The 16619-nt window shown below is 39.5% G+C and overlaps 1 protein-coding gene across 4 annotated transcripts in view; it reads left to right on the top strand.

The window, feature by feature from the left end:
* The window catches only part of PRKG2 (protein kinase cGMP-dependent 2), a 40005-nt gene that overhangs the window by 20203 nt on the left and 3183 nt on the right, over window positions 1–16619 (top strand). For 2 of the 4 annotated variants that reach the window (XM_087737151.1, XM_087737150.1), the window contains exons 5-18: window positions 837–942; window positions 2282–2345; window positions 3618–3695; window positions 4732–4826; window positions 5613–5681; window positions 9438–9536; window positions 10449–10599; window positions 11891–12027; window positions 12165–12254; window positions 12505–12646; window positions 13398–13561; window positions 14254–14376; window positions 15295–15357; window positions 16198–16264. In XM_087737151.1, coding sequence (XP_087593277.1) covers window positions 837–942; window positions 2282–2345; window positions 3618–3695; window positions 4732–4826; window positions 5613–5681; window positions 9438–9536; window positions 10449–10599; window positions 11891–12027; window positions 12165–12254; window positions 12505–12646; window positions 13398–13561; window positions 14254–14376; window positions 15295–15357; window positions 16198–16264 — 1448 coding nt within the window. Of the gene's footprint in view, window positions 1–836; window positions 943–2281; window positions 2346–3617; window positions 3696–4731; window positions 4827–5612; window positions 5682–9437; window positions 9537–10448; window positions 10600–11890; window positions 12028–12164; window positions 12255–12504; window positions 12647–13397; window positions 13562–14253; window positions 14377–15294; window positions 15358–16197; window positions 16265–16619 lie in introns of those variants that run through there. The other 2 variants (XM_087737152.1, XM_087737153.1) reach the window with 2 other exon arrangements.

The following is a 16619-nucleotide window of genomic DNA, read 5'->3' as shown; positions in this document are numbered from 1 at the left end:
AGAGAAGGAAAACTGCTGAATATGGTGTAGCATCTTTTAAAAGAAATGATTAAATTAAATAGAATCACCTTATTTTGCTTAAAAAAAATAAGGGCAATATGTTCTGTTGTGTCAGTGATTGCATACAGAGGCCGCTTAGTGGTTTGTATCTTTGATGCTGGACCTTATGCATGCTTACTATATTAATATTTCGATTACCTTTCAAAAGATAATCATTAATGTTTTGATTACCCTTTATTCCCTTATAAAATGCCTACATTGGAGAAAAACTGTGTGAGGATCACAGGATTAAATGAAATGCAATGTATTTCTTCACCTCTGGTATTTCTAACTTATTGCGTATCTCACAAACACTTGCATGTAGTTTAAATTAGAGATGGATCCAAGCCATAGTATTCAACATTTACCTCATAAGTTTTGAAAAACTTCAGCGAAGTTTTGTTTCTTTCAAGTCAGCTCCTTTGCAGATTACATTGCAGCTTTGGAGTGCAATGACTGTCCATGATTAGGAGTAGATCTTCACAAGTGTTCAGCCCTGTTTGTGCTCATAGTAAATGCCTAGGTTTTCAAGGTTACTCAGCCTGTGGTGTTGCATGGAAAGTGATCCATGGAGGAAACATTTGGAAATCTATGCCTTACTTTAGTGAGCATTGTTTAAGTGGGAGCTGAATTATTTTAAAAGTCTGATTGCAGTAGGTGCTGGATATTTTTAAATTTGGCCTCGGGCATTTTGAAAGAGTTAGTCTGTCTTGTACCATGACCTGATACTGTAATATCTTCTTACAAATCATTTGGAAACATTGTTGATTTTGTTGTTGGTTTTTGTTTTCTTAAAGCAATCACCAATGTTAAAACATGGGCATTGGACAGAGAAGTGTTTCAAAATATCATGAGAGTGACAGCACAAACAAGACAAGAGCAATACAGAAACTTCCTTAGAAGGTAATATAATGCATTTCTATTTCTAATACTGGTTTGGGCTACTTCCTAAGCTGCACAACAATACTGCGCTTGTCTTAGAGAGAGAAAGAGGTGCTCTTAATGCAAAGGGCCTCAAAAACCTAAATATTTACCTCTCTTCATTTTTTTAGGATTCACAAAATCATTTTTCTCATTTTGGTTGTTTTTCTCCTGTATTACATTAGGAAACAACAATAGGTGTTTGAATGCTTTTAAGTAATGGGATAAATGTATAGGAAGGTTACATGGCTAGAAGTGAAAACAATATATTAAATAGAGAGAGTTAAATAAATCCTCCAACTAGAAGTTAATTTGCTGCTGGAGTAGATTAAGGAGTATTCCTCATCTCTTGGAGACTTGAATATGAGAGCTGCATGTCTCTCTTAATTTATGAACTAATTCCAACATAAATTACTATGCAGGAAATCTGCAGAGAGTAGAATAATTCTCTCTCCTACAGGGAACACTGAGAGTTGTACAGTGCTTTTCCTTAGGAAGAAGGCCAAATTAGAGGTTCCAAACCATAAGTTGCTGATTTCATACTTTCTTTCTTTAACAAAGAATGACCATTCTGTTATGGCTTCAAATCGAGATCTCAAGCCTGGCCATGCATAGAATGTCTTGTGTATTTTTGCATCCATCTCCATTTTTGATTTCTGTAAATACTTCTTTGCTGAACCTAAGTAGCTAGAGAGCTGATTTCCTAACTTTTACCAGTCCGAGTGCTCAGGGTGGGAAGTTTTTTCATTCTTACCAGCAAGTTCACTAAGTCATCACTGTAGTTGGATTCTCCTTTGTTAGTTGTCCAAGTAGTTGGGACTGAGGTTCTTAGTTTTCTGAGGAACTTCTGCTCACCATCTGCAGAACTGTTCCAAGACTGGGGTTCAACTGAAGTTGCTACTTTTGTCTGATTTTGCAGTGTCTGCAGTGCATTTGAAAATATATTATTGAATTGCCGTAACGTCTTGGTTTTGCAATTAATGGATTCCGTATGACTGAATTTTGAAATTAGTCCATGTACCTGCTAGAGTTTTTTCCCCTACTGAAATACAAACTTGATTTACAAACTGACCAACATTTGCCCTGTTTCTAAGTTGTAAGTTGTGCAAGTTCTGTTTATCTAAAAAACCACGATGATAATGCTTGAACTTTCCAAATTAAGATCTATTTGTATATTATGTGTTTTGTATAGCACCACCAGTTTAGCTAGTTACAAAATGTGGTTGTACAAATTGTATAGATGAGAAGAGATTATGAAAAAAGTGTTAATGATAACTACCTTGGGTTTTTTTTTTTGTTTTGTATTTCTGTTTTCTGGAAGCGTGTCCCTGCTGAAAAACTTACCTGAGGATAAATTAACCAAGATCATGGACTGCCTGGAGGTGGTAAGATACTGTTAAGTTTTTCTAAATAGTATTCAGTAAGCTTTCAAAATAGCAAAGAAGAATAAATAAGTAAAAACAAAAAAACCCAAGCTTTTTTTAATATGACAGTGTTTTTAGAGTGGCCAGAGTGCAATAGCAAATAATAACATTTAGTGGCATAAAAGTAAGGTATATCTTTGGCATTGGAGGAGTCAAGCAATTAGATAAGAGGATGTGTAATCTAGCCTTTATTAAGATTAAGCACAAAGTTGCTGTCCAGGTCTCTTGACTCTTTTTTGGGAATCACACCTTACCTGTTTGCAACATGGATATGTAATACTTTCATATGCCTTGGACTACATACAGTGCAAAATATAAGGGAAATAAGGCCTTACTACTTCAACATATGAAACCAGCCGGATATCTATGTGTCTTAGGGCTGCATCTGCCAGCAGCCTTTGGAGGTAAAGGCTTGATATATAGTCATAGCTGCGATGTTTTCCAGGACCAGTGGTAACTATTAATGCTTTTTGTATAGGGAAAGTCTGTAGGAACCCCAGTCTTGGAACAGTTCTGCAGATGGTGAGCAGAAGTTCCTCAGAAAACTAAGAACCTCAGTCCCAATGAGTCGGAGGAGGCAGATAGAGTGATGCATGGCCATAGCACAAGGGGATGAGGAGATCATGGTGTTGATTATGTGAAACGGCAAATGGCCTTAGCACAGCAGTATCCTAAGCAGTGACTTTTTTTTTTTGTGTGGGATCCCTGGCAAGGGAGAACTTTTAGGAGACACTCAGAGGAGAAAAATTCACCGATCACAAAGCTGAAAGTTAACATGGAAAAAATGCTTGATTGAAAGTTAAACTATTAGGTAATGAAGGCAGGATTCCTTAGGAGAGACAGAAAAGTCGGTGCTTTGGTAGCTTGCAATAGATGATTTAGGCATTTCCACTGAGGTGTCAAGCCCAAAATTACTTTTGGAAATGGGATTTTTATTTAGAACTCTTTTAAGATCTTTTGATATTTTTTTCCTCATTTTCCCCTGCTTCACAAGGATGATACCAGTGTTAATATTTTTTTAAAGAAATAACGTGCTGCTGCATTAAGATATGCTACAGATTGGCCACCATGCTTTATATAGTGGAATGCTTATATATATTATGGGATGCCGCATATGCAGGAGACAGGAAGTTAAACATCAGTGAACATCCAGATGTATTAAGAACTCTGCATAGTAATCAGAATTTTCAGAGACTAATTGGACAATATTGTCTTTCTCTTCCCCCGCAACAGGAATACTATGACAAGGGAGATTATGTTATACGTGAAGGAGAAGAAGGGAATACCTTCTTTATAATAGCAAAAGGAAAGGTAAGATATAAAAAAACCTAACTTATAAAGTAACATATACAAACACCTGTATTTCAAAAGCTACCTTGAGGGCTGGGGTCTTCAGTAAAATCTGTGCAGAGAGTTTTTGAGGATGCTGTAAAGTTCACAGTACTGTGATAAAAGCCTGGAGCGGCATTTCAGAGATTCAGGGCCTAATTTTAATTCACAATGTACCCATGTTATACTCTTCTAATAATTATAATGTGATTAAAGTATGTCCTGAAACCTCTTGACACAGTAGCAGAGACATAAAGTCAATGTTTTGTAAATGAGATTTGATCCTATGTCTTCTCCTGGATGTTTCAATATATGAAATATCTAAGAAATAAGGAGTCCTAGATTTAATAGAGAATGGCCTTCTAGGTGACTCAGGGTCTATTCCTTTCATTTGTTAGTCCCAGGGGAGTAAGGCAGCAGCCTTTATCCATCAGCTGTTACACTGGAGGCTGACACAGGACTCTCAAGAATCAAATCAGGAGAATTTTCATCAATAAACTTCCAGTAGGGGTTTCAAGTTTCCAAAACATGTCTGTGTCTGGAGATACTTTGGTTTGGTTTTTGCTAATTGCTGTGGGCATCAGCAGAACGTGTGCCACTGTGGAAGCAGAGTTTCATGAGAGGGGTAATGTTAGTTAATGTTTCTGGAGACAATCTGTTTAGCTGAGAAGACAAAAAGCTCATATGATGCCTGCCGACTGTGGGAACTGAAGTATTTGTCAGATTTTTCATTAAAATGTTATTTATTTTGCTCTGTTTTAAAAGGTATAACGAGAAAATGTTGGGGGGGTGGGCAACAATTAATATATTCATTTTTCCATCTCAGCAAAAATCAGAGAGGTGTCACGGAACATTCAATGGTTTTAATTTTTGAGAGGAGGGAGTAATTATATATATTTGTAACTCTTTTTGCATCATTACTGAGTTTAAGACATTTATAAAATACACAGAAAAGAAGGGGAAACTGCGCAATACTTTGAAACTTACCTTGCTAAATTTTTGTTCCTGTACTTTCCAGGTGATAGTTACCCAGAGTACTGCAGATCACTTGCAGCCTCAGCTGATTAAAAACCTACATAAAGGAGATTACTTTGGAGAAAAGGCTCTCATTAGGTTAGTTCATATTGTCTGATTCACAATGTATAGTATTTCAATTGACCTATCACTATGTGTCAGATTATACAACTCATGGCTGTTTTGAATATAAACTTTGTTTTGATTGTAAAGTCAACAGATGAAGGCTATGGCTGAGTTTGTTTTAATGTTTTGGTTTTTGCAGGGAGAAATTGAAAGTATACACTGTCATCTACCTTTGGTTTTCCCTGAAAAAGTGAAACGGTGGCCTTCTCTGCATTGTTGCTTATTTTTTATATTTCAGTAAAAGCTGTGATGAAAACTTGTGCCAGCCTCTCTATGACTCATAGCATGTATAAGTTCCATCACTACTGGACTGAGCTGTTGTTTCTGTGCCAGTGCCCATGATAGTAAGAAACAGAGAAGACAAGTACAGAGAAGATATGACCTATGAGACAAATAGCTCATATAGCACATATTTATGTGGGTGATTGACTGGGGATCATTTGGTTTCTGGAATGTCTGAGGATCATTTCAGAAATGAGTAGTAAATCCTGATGTAATGCTAATTTCTTGGAAGGTTGCTAAAGGAAACTATGATCCAAACCTTATTGAAACTGGAAAAAATACTGTGCTAGACAATAATAATGACTAGTTAAATGCTATAATTGTGTATTTGGTTCAGCAATATTAATCCAGATACAGGCTGCAGAGGCCTTCAAGGAGTTTCACCTATAGCAGCTGTGACCCTCTGTGAGTACAGTATGAGGTACGTTGAGGATTTTGATATGCTTCTGAATTCTTCTAATCTGTTTCAATTCTTAGTGATGATGTCAGATCAGCAAACGTTATTGCAGATGAATACAATGTGGAGTGCCTCGTTATAGATAGAGAGTAAGTATCATGCTACAATTTAATGAAAGACTTGCATCCTCTTTCCAGCACGTTAACAATAAGATGTGATTTCACTGTAGGCACAATCACAATGTTTTCTTAAGTGAATACTGAACAAGTGGTTGTGCTTTTGGAATACTGAGCTGTGGCTATGCTTTAGACAAAGACGTCATGAAGGGAGACTGACAGAAGGTGCAGGAGCACAGAAGCTTAGGAGTAGTTCAGAGTTATTATTTTCTTTCTCTCCTTATGGTGGTGATGTTTCACATTTGTTAAGTGCTATTCATTGGCTCAGGAAATAAAAAAAGCCCCTGTGTGTCCCTGGTTTAGGGATGTCCTTTTGTCGAGGGGGACATGCAGCCACATTCCTGGTTTTGTCAGGTAGAGGCCAATTTTACACTTTCTAAAGTGGAAAAGAATGTAACAGATGGAAGATATAAAAAAGAAGCTCCCAGTGGAAAGTGAAACAGCAAACCCACAATTCTCAGGGCTAGCTGTAAGGATGCTTACTTGGAATATGGACACCCACCATCCTTTTCCTTGCTGAATCCCCAAAAGGGCTCCTTCTGAGGGCTAATATTCTACCTCAACCCAGGAAATGGCATCTTGAGCTGTGAATGCAGTTTCGTCTTCTCTTCTTTAGCTTGTTCAAATAGGTTGCAGAGAAGCATGCCAAAGCTGGTGTGTTCTAGGGAAAGGGGATACCAACAGGACTGCAGTAGGTAAACCAAGGGTTGGCATGACATCACCAGAGCATGGCAATACTACTGGGAACATTTACACTGCTCCTGGGAGCACAGAGGGCTCAGGAGTGTATCTGAAATGCTTGTACCCCAATGCACACAGTATGAGAAACAAACAAGATGAACTGGAAGCACTGGACAGCTCTCAGAGCTACGATATTGGTATTAGTGAGACTTGGTGGAATGAGTCCTACAGTTAGAGTGCTGAGGTGGAGGACAGGCTGTTCAGGAGAGAGGCAGGGCAGGCAAGGTGGAGGTGTCGCACTATATGTAAGGGAGAGGTTTGATTATACAGCCCTTACAGTTAGTGATGATGTGGTTGAGAACCTCTGGGTGAGGATTAGGGGGATGGAAAACAAAGGAGATGTTGTAGTGGGTGTCTACTACCAATCACCCAGCCTGGATGTAAGCACTGATGAGTTATTCTGTAGGCAATTAGGACAAACTTCTGGATCGGTAGCCCTTGTCCTTATGGAGATTTCAACTTCCTAGCCATAACTGGGAATATCATACTACTGTGATGCAGGTCTTGGAAATTCTTGAAGTTTGTAGGAGATAACTTCTTGTCACAGGTACTCAGTGAGCCAACTAGGAAAGATGACCTCCTAGACTTGCTATTTGCAAATAGAGAAGGACTCATGGGAGGTGTGATGGTAGGTGGCTGTCTTGACCACAGTGATCATGGAACGGTTGAGTTTAAAATTTTTTTGTGTAATGAGAAGAAAGGACAGCAGAGTTGCTACCCTGGATTTCAAAAAAGCACACTTTAAGCTATTCAGGGAGCTATTTGGCAGGGTACCCTGGGAATCTGCTTTTGAGGGCTTAGGAGTCCATGATTGCTGGTCAGTCTTTAAGAACCACCTTTTAGAAACACAGGAACAGCCAGTCCCACTGTGTCGTAAGTCAAGCAAGCCAGGCAGAAGACCAGCTTAGCGGAAGAGGGAACTCCTTGTGGAGCTCAAGAAGAAAAAGAAATTGTATTATGATCTCTGGAAGCGAGGTCAGGCTTCACAGGAAGATTACAGCGCTGTGGTTCGTATATGCAGGGAGAAGACATGAAAGGCCAAAGCTCAATTGGAGTTGAAACTGGCCAGTGTTGTTTCAGATAACAGGAAAGGCTTTTATAAGTATGTCAATAGCAAAAGGTCTAAAGAAAACATTGGACTGATACTTGTTGAAGGTGGTCATCTGACTAATAGGGATGAAGAAGAAGCGGAGGCATTCAATGCTTTTTTTGCCTCAGTCTTTAATAATACTTGTAGACCTTGGGCTACCCAGTCCCCTGAGTCAGAGGACCACAAGTGTGGCAACAGTGACTTTCCATTTGTGGACACTGAAATTGTAAGGAACCAGCTGTATCACCTGAATGTTCACAAGTCCATGGGGCCTGATGGGATTCATCCCAGAGTAGTGAAGGAGCCAGCGGATGTTACGGCAGGACCCTTCTCAGTCATCTACCAAAGGTCTTGGGAATCTGGGGAGGTTCCTGCTGACTGGAAGCTAGCCAGTGTTATTCCAATTTACAAAAAGGACGTAAGGGAAGACCCACGGAACTACAGACCTGTTAGTCTAACCTCAGTTCCTGGCAAAATTATGGAGAAGATTATACTAGGTACTACTGAAAGGCATTTAAAGAATAATGCAATCGTCAGGCACAGTCAACATGGGTTCACAAAGCGAAAGTCCTGTTTAACTAATTTGATATCCTTCTATGATAAGGTCAGTCACCTAGTGGATGAAGGGAAGGCGGTGGATGTGGTTTTTCTGGATTTTAATGAGAGTTTTTGATCTTATAGCATCCTTCTGGACAAGTTGTCCAACTGTGGGATGAGTGGGTTCACGGTGCACTGGGTGAAGAACTGGCTGAAGGGTTGTAGCGAATGGGGCTACATCTGGCTGGCGGCCAGTTACCAGCACTGTTCCTCAGGGTTCAATTCTAGGGCCAGTTCTGTTCAATACATTTATCAACGATCTGGATGCAGGAGTTGAATGCGCCATTAGTAAGTTTGCTCATGATACCAAACTGGGAGGTGCTGTTGACTCTCTTGAGGGACAAGATGCCTTGCAGAGGGATCTAGATATACTGGAGCATTGGGCAACGATTAATGGGATGAAATTTCACAAGTCAAAATATCGCATTCTGCACCTAGGACGGAGTAATGCTGGGCACAAATATAAATTGGGAGAGGAGTGGCTGGAGAGCAGCCCTGCAGAAAGGGATCTGGGGGTGCTGGTTGGCAGCAGGCTCAGTATGAGTCAGCAGTGTGCCCTGGCAGCCAAGAGGGCAAACCGGATCCTGGAGTACATCAAACACAGTTCAACCAGTCAGTCAAAAGAGGTGATTATCCCGCTGTATTCAGTGTTGGTGCAGTGTCACCTTGAACACTGTGTGCAGTTCCGGGCTCCACAATTTAAGAAGGATGTTAGGGTCCTTGAATGTGTCCAGAGGAGGGCAACAAACATACTTCAACTTGGTCAGCCCTGAATTGGTCAGGCAGTTGGACTGGATGATTGTTGTAGGTCCCTTCCAACTGAAATAGTCTGTTCTAAGTCTGTTCTTCCCACAGTGCTGTTACTCATCTGTGAAGCAGGAGAGGTAATCTCAATCACTTTGGCACTGCATACCAAGGGCTCTATCCGTTGAGATGGAAGGACTGATAGCCTGGACTCAAGCCAAGCTGGTTCCTGTGATAGGGATGGTGGAACCACGCTTAATAACTGTAGTGCTTGTGGGAGGCAAAGTATACCTAGCCTGCTTCGAATTATTTAAACATAACGAATAACATGAATAACTCTGTCCCTCTACCCTCTGGCATACCAAGTTTGGTACTTCAGCTGATTACCGCCTCTTCAAAGCTCTTAAAACTTGTACTGTCAAAGTGATAGTGTAAAGCTCAGTGTGGGTCATGACTTAAGAGGCAATGTAAAGCTTTGGTGCAGCAGCACAGATACTGGTTTCTTTCTCTTTCCACTGTATGTTCAGTAGTTTATACTGTTTCGTTCATGTTTTTAGGACATTTAATCAAACTGTTGGAACTTATGAGGAGCTCCAAACTTACCTTGAAGGTTATGTGGCTAATCTGGCCTGGGCTGATGAAAAGCGACATGCGAAGTAAGTCAGATCATTTGTTAGGCACATCTTTAGTAGGTAATCATAAAAAAGAGTGATAGATATGTAATTAAAATCATGGATGGTAGTTGATGGAGATGGGCCCCTAGGAATGACAGCAATCACTATAAAAAAAACTGTCTGGATATGCCTATGGAGTCCAAGAACTTTTCTGAAACAAAAATTACATAGAATCTCAGTATATTGACTTCCAACCAAGAATTCACTCTATCGCGAGAAAACTGAGCATGGAAAAGAAGTGAAAGTGTGCTCAAATATTTTTTTGCGTTCTGATGGTAGGTTCTTTGACTGGTAAAACCCCTAAAGGTCAACTTTAACTCCCGATTGAGTTAATGAAACTGTATTACTGTACAAAAGACTAATTGCCATTTCAAATAGAAATAAGCAGACATAAAAGAAACAGTTAATTTTTAATGTTTCAGTGTAGCACTAGTGCTATTGAAGAGTTTACTTTTAGCTATGGACCACACTTTTAGTGTATCTGCCTCTGATTTCAACCTGAGCACTATTGGAAGATTAGCAATGTTTTTCTTCTGTTTAGAAATATACCTGCATTTTTATTTCTGATCATTCTACTGGAACTGGTACACAATCCTTCAGAAATTGGGTCTCCAACTTGGAGTGCCCAAAGTTTTGCAGCTGACTGCATAATTAGGAACCTCATCATGGGTCAGCTTTTGACAAAAATACTGTTGATTGTACTCAGTGAACTTCAGTAGCATTTCGCTTCTAATTTACTTCTGTAGGATGTCCAGAAAGCAAGTGCTTCTGCATAAAATGAAATTAAGATTCTGTTAGGAAATAAGAAAGCTTTTATTTTATTTTTTTAATTAATATTAGAGTAGTGGTTGCTGGCAAGGAAAACACTAACTTATGTTAATTTTCTTAATGCAGAGGAAGATCCTTCTGTGGACAGTTGACCAAAGAGGTGTCTTTGGAGATGATAGAGCTGAAAGAGAAAGTAGCCCAGTTCCCTCCTTCCCCATTCCAGAATTTAGAAGTTGTCACAACTCTGGGTGTTGGTGGGTTCGGAAGGGTTGAGCTTGTAAGGGTTTGTTTTAAACATATTCAAGTAGTTCTCTGTCTTAGATGATTGATTTAACGGCTGTAAAAGGTGAAGGACTGTAATATTCTGCATGCTTGTGCCTCTCAGGCAGAGGCAATTCTATATAAAGCAATGCATAGTTAAAAAATATTTTCAGGACTTTGATATTCAAAGAAACAAATCCATTCTTGTGTGCCTTCATCTCCTGCTGTTAAAAGTATCTTCCTGGTCACTAGACATATATTCATCAGTTTATACACGTGGAGTTCACAGATGTGCCTGTCTGCGTTGTGTTCCCTGAATTGCGGGCCTTTTCCCAAGATTCTGCCTGGACCTGAAGTAATCTCTAGCATCACATAGTCTGTGTTGTTAGAATTGCTTTGGTATGCCCCCACAGCAACTATAACCAGTGTGATCTAGCTCTGAGCTGTGTTCACTCTGAAATTTCCAACCATTTGTAATGGCTCTTTTGAGTCATATTTAGTAGCATGAACAGCTGTGCTTCTGGGATGTGAAGAGCCTCATTAGACTAAAGTCTTAAATTCCACTCTCCTCTGGCTGAGTAGCAAACAAACATCTGAAAAAATGTGAACACTTCTTGTGCAGGCTGCTGAAGGTAATGGTAAATTAAAGGAGACTGTGATTTTAGTGAAGTCAATAATCCTTTACAGTAGTTAGACCATCAATTGTTTCATTCCGATTCATGCTTCACAAAACAAATTTCCGCGCTGGCTGACTGCCAGCTTGGAAATTCTACAGCATCACCTGAATAATAAGCCAAAAATTGAATTCTCAGCCAGCTGTAGAACACTTCCTTGGTTTCCTGGAAGCCTTGTTTTAACTTCCATCTCTTCATTGCGTATTGGATAATATTTCAGTGTAATGCAAAATCATTTGTAAACATTTTTCATAAACTGCCTCTGCTTTTTGTTCTTTTGTATTATGCTAGTGTTTAGAAATGTTAAATTGAATTTAGGACCCATTGTGGTATAAACTCATTCTAAAATACAATACCTATCCAAACTATGCTGCTATTTTGTATACATAAAATGAACACAGGGAACATTTCTTTTCATTTTACAAGTGGGGACTGGGACACTAAAAAGATATGATGCTTTCCTTAAAATCATACAGAAAATCTGCAGAAAATCTGGAATTTTGTCCCTTGTTACAGTCATCAATTTCAGTCCTGTGCTGTGTTCAGAAAGATGGATATCAGTGTACGTATTGAGAACGGATAGGTAAAACATCCTTTCTTTGCCTCATGTGTACTCATAATTTTTATTCGTAGGTTAAAGTGAAAAATGAGAACATGACTTTTGCTATGAAGTGTATAAAGAAGAAACACATAGTGGACACCAAACAACAAGAGCATATCTATTCTGAGAAGAAAATCCTCGAGCAGATATGTTCTCCATTCATTGTGAAGTAAGTTGACCCCCAGTTGACCCACTGGACAGCATTATTAAGAATGAGGTTTGGCATATATGAGTTCTGGAGAAAAGCCATTGCAAGTCTCGCATTTTATTTTGCTTTTCCTAAATTGCTGCTGTTTGTCTCCACAGACTATATCGCACATTCAAAGATAGTAAGTATGTATACATGCTACTGGAGGCTTGCCTTGGAGGGGAATTGTGGAGCTTGCTGAGAGACAGGTAACAGCAAACAAAGTGGAACCTTGTCCTTTAAAATCACCAGTCAGCTCCATGTGTCTGCTGAGTAGGTTCTCTATTCAAGGGCTATCCGATAAAAAGACGTTTGGTTCAGTTTTCAACCACGAGTGATGTACTTAATGTCAGTGCAAAAAAGCTGTTAATATTCTGAGTGTTATATGTTATCTGGTTAATGAGCGAGGCATTTTCAGAAGTTAATTGTCTGCAAGGATAGTGATTATTTTTGTTCCAGAGGCAGCTTTGATGAAGCCACTACCAAATTCTGTGTTGGGTGTGTGACAGAGGCTTTTGACTATCTACATCACATAGGAATTATCTACAGAGACCTGAAGCCAGAAAATTTAATTTTGGATGCTGAAGGATATATAAAACTGGTAAGATGTAATCCTTTTGTAATGTTATGCTTTTGTGCCTGTATCCTGTTTCCTTGCAGGGGAGATATAAATAGACGGCATGTAATTATAGTACCAGGATCCCAGCATTTAATAACCCTTATGCTTCAGTAGAAAAGAGGACAGGCTGCTCATTGCACAGTGAGAAACAAAGCCATTGCAAGCCACAGACAAACTGGGGATTTGCAGCCTCTGAGAGCTCTTGCCACAGCATAAACAGCAAAAATAATTTCTCCTAGCAGCCAATCTTAATGTAAAAGCAGGAACCACATTTCCCAGGTGCAGAATTACCTCCCTGTCCAGCCTCAAGCTGGTTCTATATTATCTCTCTAGAAAGGGAATACAGTAAAGAGCTCCAGCCATACTTGACTGTGACAGTGAAAAGTGCAGAGGATACCCTTCAAAGAGCTTGAAATATCCACTCTGAGGACGATGAGCAACCCACCATTTTCCATGGGCTGTAAATCTCATGTCCTCAAGGAAAGCATGGGTTGTTCTATCTAAAAGGAAAATAATTCAGGAAATCACTCATGAAAATAAATAGATCTGTTCTGTAACATTTGGTAATCCAGTGGAATTACTTCTTTCTCCTTCACAACAACACTGTGTAATTGTTTTAGCTGTAAACTGGCAACTCTCAGGTCTTTGCAGGAAGTGAGGAAGCAATTAAGACCTTAAGGCTTCCAAGTGAAAAACACCTCTTCATTGTGCAGCATATCTTGATTTTGATCAGGTTGATTTTGGATTTGCAAAGAAGATTGGATCAGGGCAGAAAACCTGGACGTTTTGTGGAACCCCTGAGTATGTTGCCCCTGAAGTCATTCTGAGTAAAGGCCATGACTTCAGTGTGGATTTTTGGTCCCTTGGGATTCTTGTGTATGAACTCCTTACTGGCAGGTAAGTGGCTCCTACTCCAAGTTCTTACCTTGTTTGTTTTTAGAAACATTTTCAAGGTTATTTTTAAAAAAAAGGGTTTGGTTTTTTCCCATCAGTAAACAGGAATGACTTGCAAAATGATACTTCTTTTTGCCTCTTATGCATGTCTTTATCTTCCATCATTTCAGAAATGCCACAGACAAAGTGTGGGACATATTCTCAATTCTGGTTTATCTGCTCAAGGAAAGGGCCAGACACTGGCTATAAGTGGCAGGTGTAGAGGTCCTTTAACTGATGATGATGTTTCCTGCGAGGAACAGCTGACAACAGACTGTTCTTTTCCCCTTTGGTGGGTGACAGGGTATAGTGGAGTGGGTGAACTGTAAGCAGGGCTCGTTCTTTGCCTCCATGCACACTTCCATGGCAACTCTTTGTGAGTGCTCAATGGTAGTACAACATGGAAGCTTCTCTGAGTTAGGTTGGAGGCACAGCTAGCTTAGACGGACATGTATGATCATGCATTTTTCCTGGTACCTACAGGCAGCTTCTCAGCTTCAAACCTTTCTAATATCTTAAACAGACTGAAAGGCTGAAGGTTGTAAAACTAGGAAGGTGGGGTTTTTTCCATATTCTCAAATATTTGCTTTGATGAGAAATGGCCACATCTGCTCTTGCCAGCCATTCCATTTATCAGTGTTGCTTTCTTTTTCTAGTCCACCATTCTCTGGGGCTGATCAAATGATGACATATAATTTGATTCTCAAAGGCATTGAAAAGCTGGATTTTCCTAAAATAATAACAAGGCGGCCTGAGGATTTAATCCGCAGACTCTGCAGGTAGGAGGGGCACTTTGTGGCAGAGCTTGGGTGTAGATGGATTGAGCTATTTAAGATCCAGACTGAAATGTTGAATTCCTGGCGACTTCATTTAAAATTGTTATGCCCAGCATGGTCTATTCTGATTATATTCAGTACACATGCATGCCTCGTGAGTGTATGTCACACCTCTTAGTCTGCAGAGGTGTCATGTAGAAATGCAGGCTCTAGGCTTTCTCCGTAGCTGTGATTTTTTTTCTAAAATACGTCTTAGGGAAAACTTATTTAGTGTAGGCTAAGGAAAGAGCTAAAGAATTTAATTTTATTATCAAGCTCAGTGTTTTAAAAAAGTGCTTCCAAAATTACTTAGGTGTATAGCTTCTACAGAAAGCATAGGGCACTTAAAGACTGACTTAAGCCCACTTGAAAATGTGCAGAAAGGCGGTATTTCAAAAGGGCCAGCGTAACCCAGAAGCGTTAGTGCATAGTGGCATGCACAACCTGTGGCTGGGAACACTGCTGACTTTGAACTCCTAGCTCCAGTGGGATTTCATTCATGGCACTAGGAACAGTATACAGTGTGTTTGTGTAGCAGGATTGAAAGGATCTTTGTAGCTGCAAATTTTGGTCTGCCTCCTTTTGTAACTCATGACCAGACCTGCTGGCCAAGAAAAAAAAGTTGTGCAACTAGAATTCAACCAGTTGTTTTCCCTCTGCTTCTTCTCACAGCAGAGTGACACTGTTTTGGCTTCCTGGAAAGTGTCTCCATCCTCAAAAGAAAGGAGCAGTGAGCAACACCTCATTATGTCTCCTTATGAGATAACATGTTGTATGCAACCTCCATCCTTGTGTAACTGTTAAATGCAATCAGTTAGGACCTACAAATGCTCTTTTAAAAAAAGAAGAATATTTTTAAAATTCTTTTTCTCTTTTTTTAAGGCAAAACCCTACAGAAAGATTAGGCAATCTGAGGAATGGAATTAATGACATCAAGAAGCACAGGTAAATGAAAGAGACTGCCAAGAAGAAAATTTGGTTTTTAATTTGAAACTATTTTTAATATTTTAGAACCCAGTCTGGTAAATCCATCCAGGCACTTCCAGGCAGATTGTGTAAGAGAGGTCTCTGTTGCTATTGAGTATCTGTGCAACTACAGCAAGCAACCATATAAACATAAATCCTCAGCATGATTATCTAGAACATTTTGTTGTTTACTGGTTTTGTCGCAGGTTGCTGATGTAGGAGTTTAATTCAGTTCTCAGAGAAATTGATGCCAGTTCAGCATCTGCCTTTCAGACGTCCCAACCCTTAAACAGTTGCTTTGTAAGAATGGTAGTTAAAAGCTCTGGAGCAATATTAGGTTTTTGTCCTCTTTCTTCTAATGAAGAAAGTCCTCTGTGAATTAAACATTCCCTGCTTTTTCTTTTTATCTGAGTTGTTTCTAAGCCCTGCAGTTTGTGCTTGGGAAAAGAAGTGCTTTGACTTTTCTGCTTGTGTTCCTCTTCTCATGCTGTTAAAAGAGGGTGGAATTCCAAGGGAATGCATATGTCTTTGCATGGCTGTGCTTATGCATATATTAAACTGTCTGTCACTTCTGTACAGAGGAGATGCAATGTGGTGGTCCTGAAGCTCCTTCTGCTACCACTCCCTTGTATGGCAATGACAGTGCTTGAGTTTCCTCCTCCTAACAACTGTGTTGTCACATGGACAGAAGTTGTCATGAAAAAATGTTTTATAGCCCTTGTTCACATGTTTTTCAGCTGTTAGTAGTATAATGACAGAAAACAATCTGTCTTTCTCTCTTGGTCTCTCCCTGTCTGTCTCTCATTTCTTTTTAATCAGGTGGTTGAGTGGTTTTAACTGGGATGGTCTGAAAGTGAGGAAATTAACATCGCCTTTAAAAAGAGAGGTATCAGCTTTGGCTTTCAATATCATAATGCTTTACTAATATAAAGGTGCTTGGCTACAAAGATGGCGAGAGCAAAATTTCCCAAAAATGCATTTGAATTATTATGGCTTGCCATTTTTAGTGAAAATCGGATGAAAGAGAGACAGAAAACGATATGTAACTTTTCAGTTAAATAATGGAAATATTATTCTGCCTGTGGACTTTGCATTAGATTTTCACCATTGCTAGAATAAATGGTGTTTGGTCAGAAACAAATACTGAAAAAACATATTTTCCTTGGTAATGGGCACATACAGTGGGAGTATTCTCTTACTATTCCTGTATTCTCTTACTATTGAGTTAGAGCACATCCTTG

This window comes from Nipponia nippon, unplaced genomic scaffold, assembly GCF_047370975.1.
Source record: "Nipponia nippon isolate SJK-2023a ecotype South Korea unplaced genomic scaffold, ASM4737097v1 scaffold_6, whole genome shotgun sequence".
Lineage (NCBI taxonomy): Eukaryota > Metazoa > Chordata > Aves > Pelecaniformes > Threskiornithidae > Nipponia > Nipponia nippon.
The sequence above is the reverse complement of the archived record's forward strand: the minus strand, read 5'-3'. Positions and strand labels throughout refer to the sequence as shown.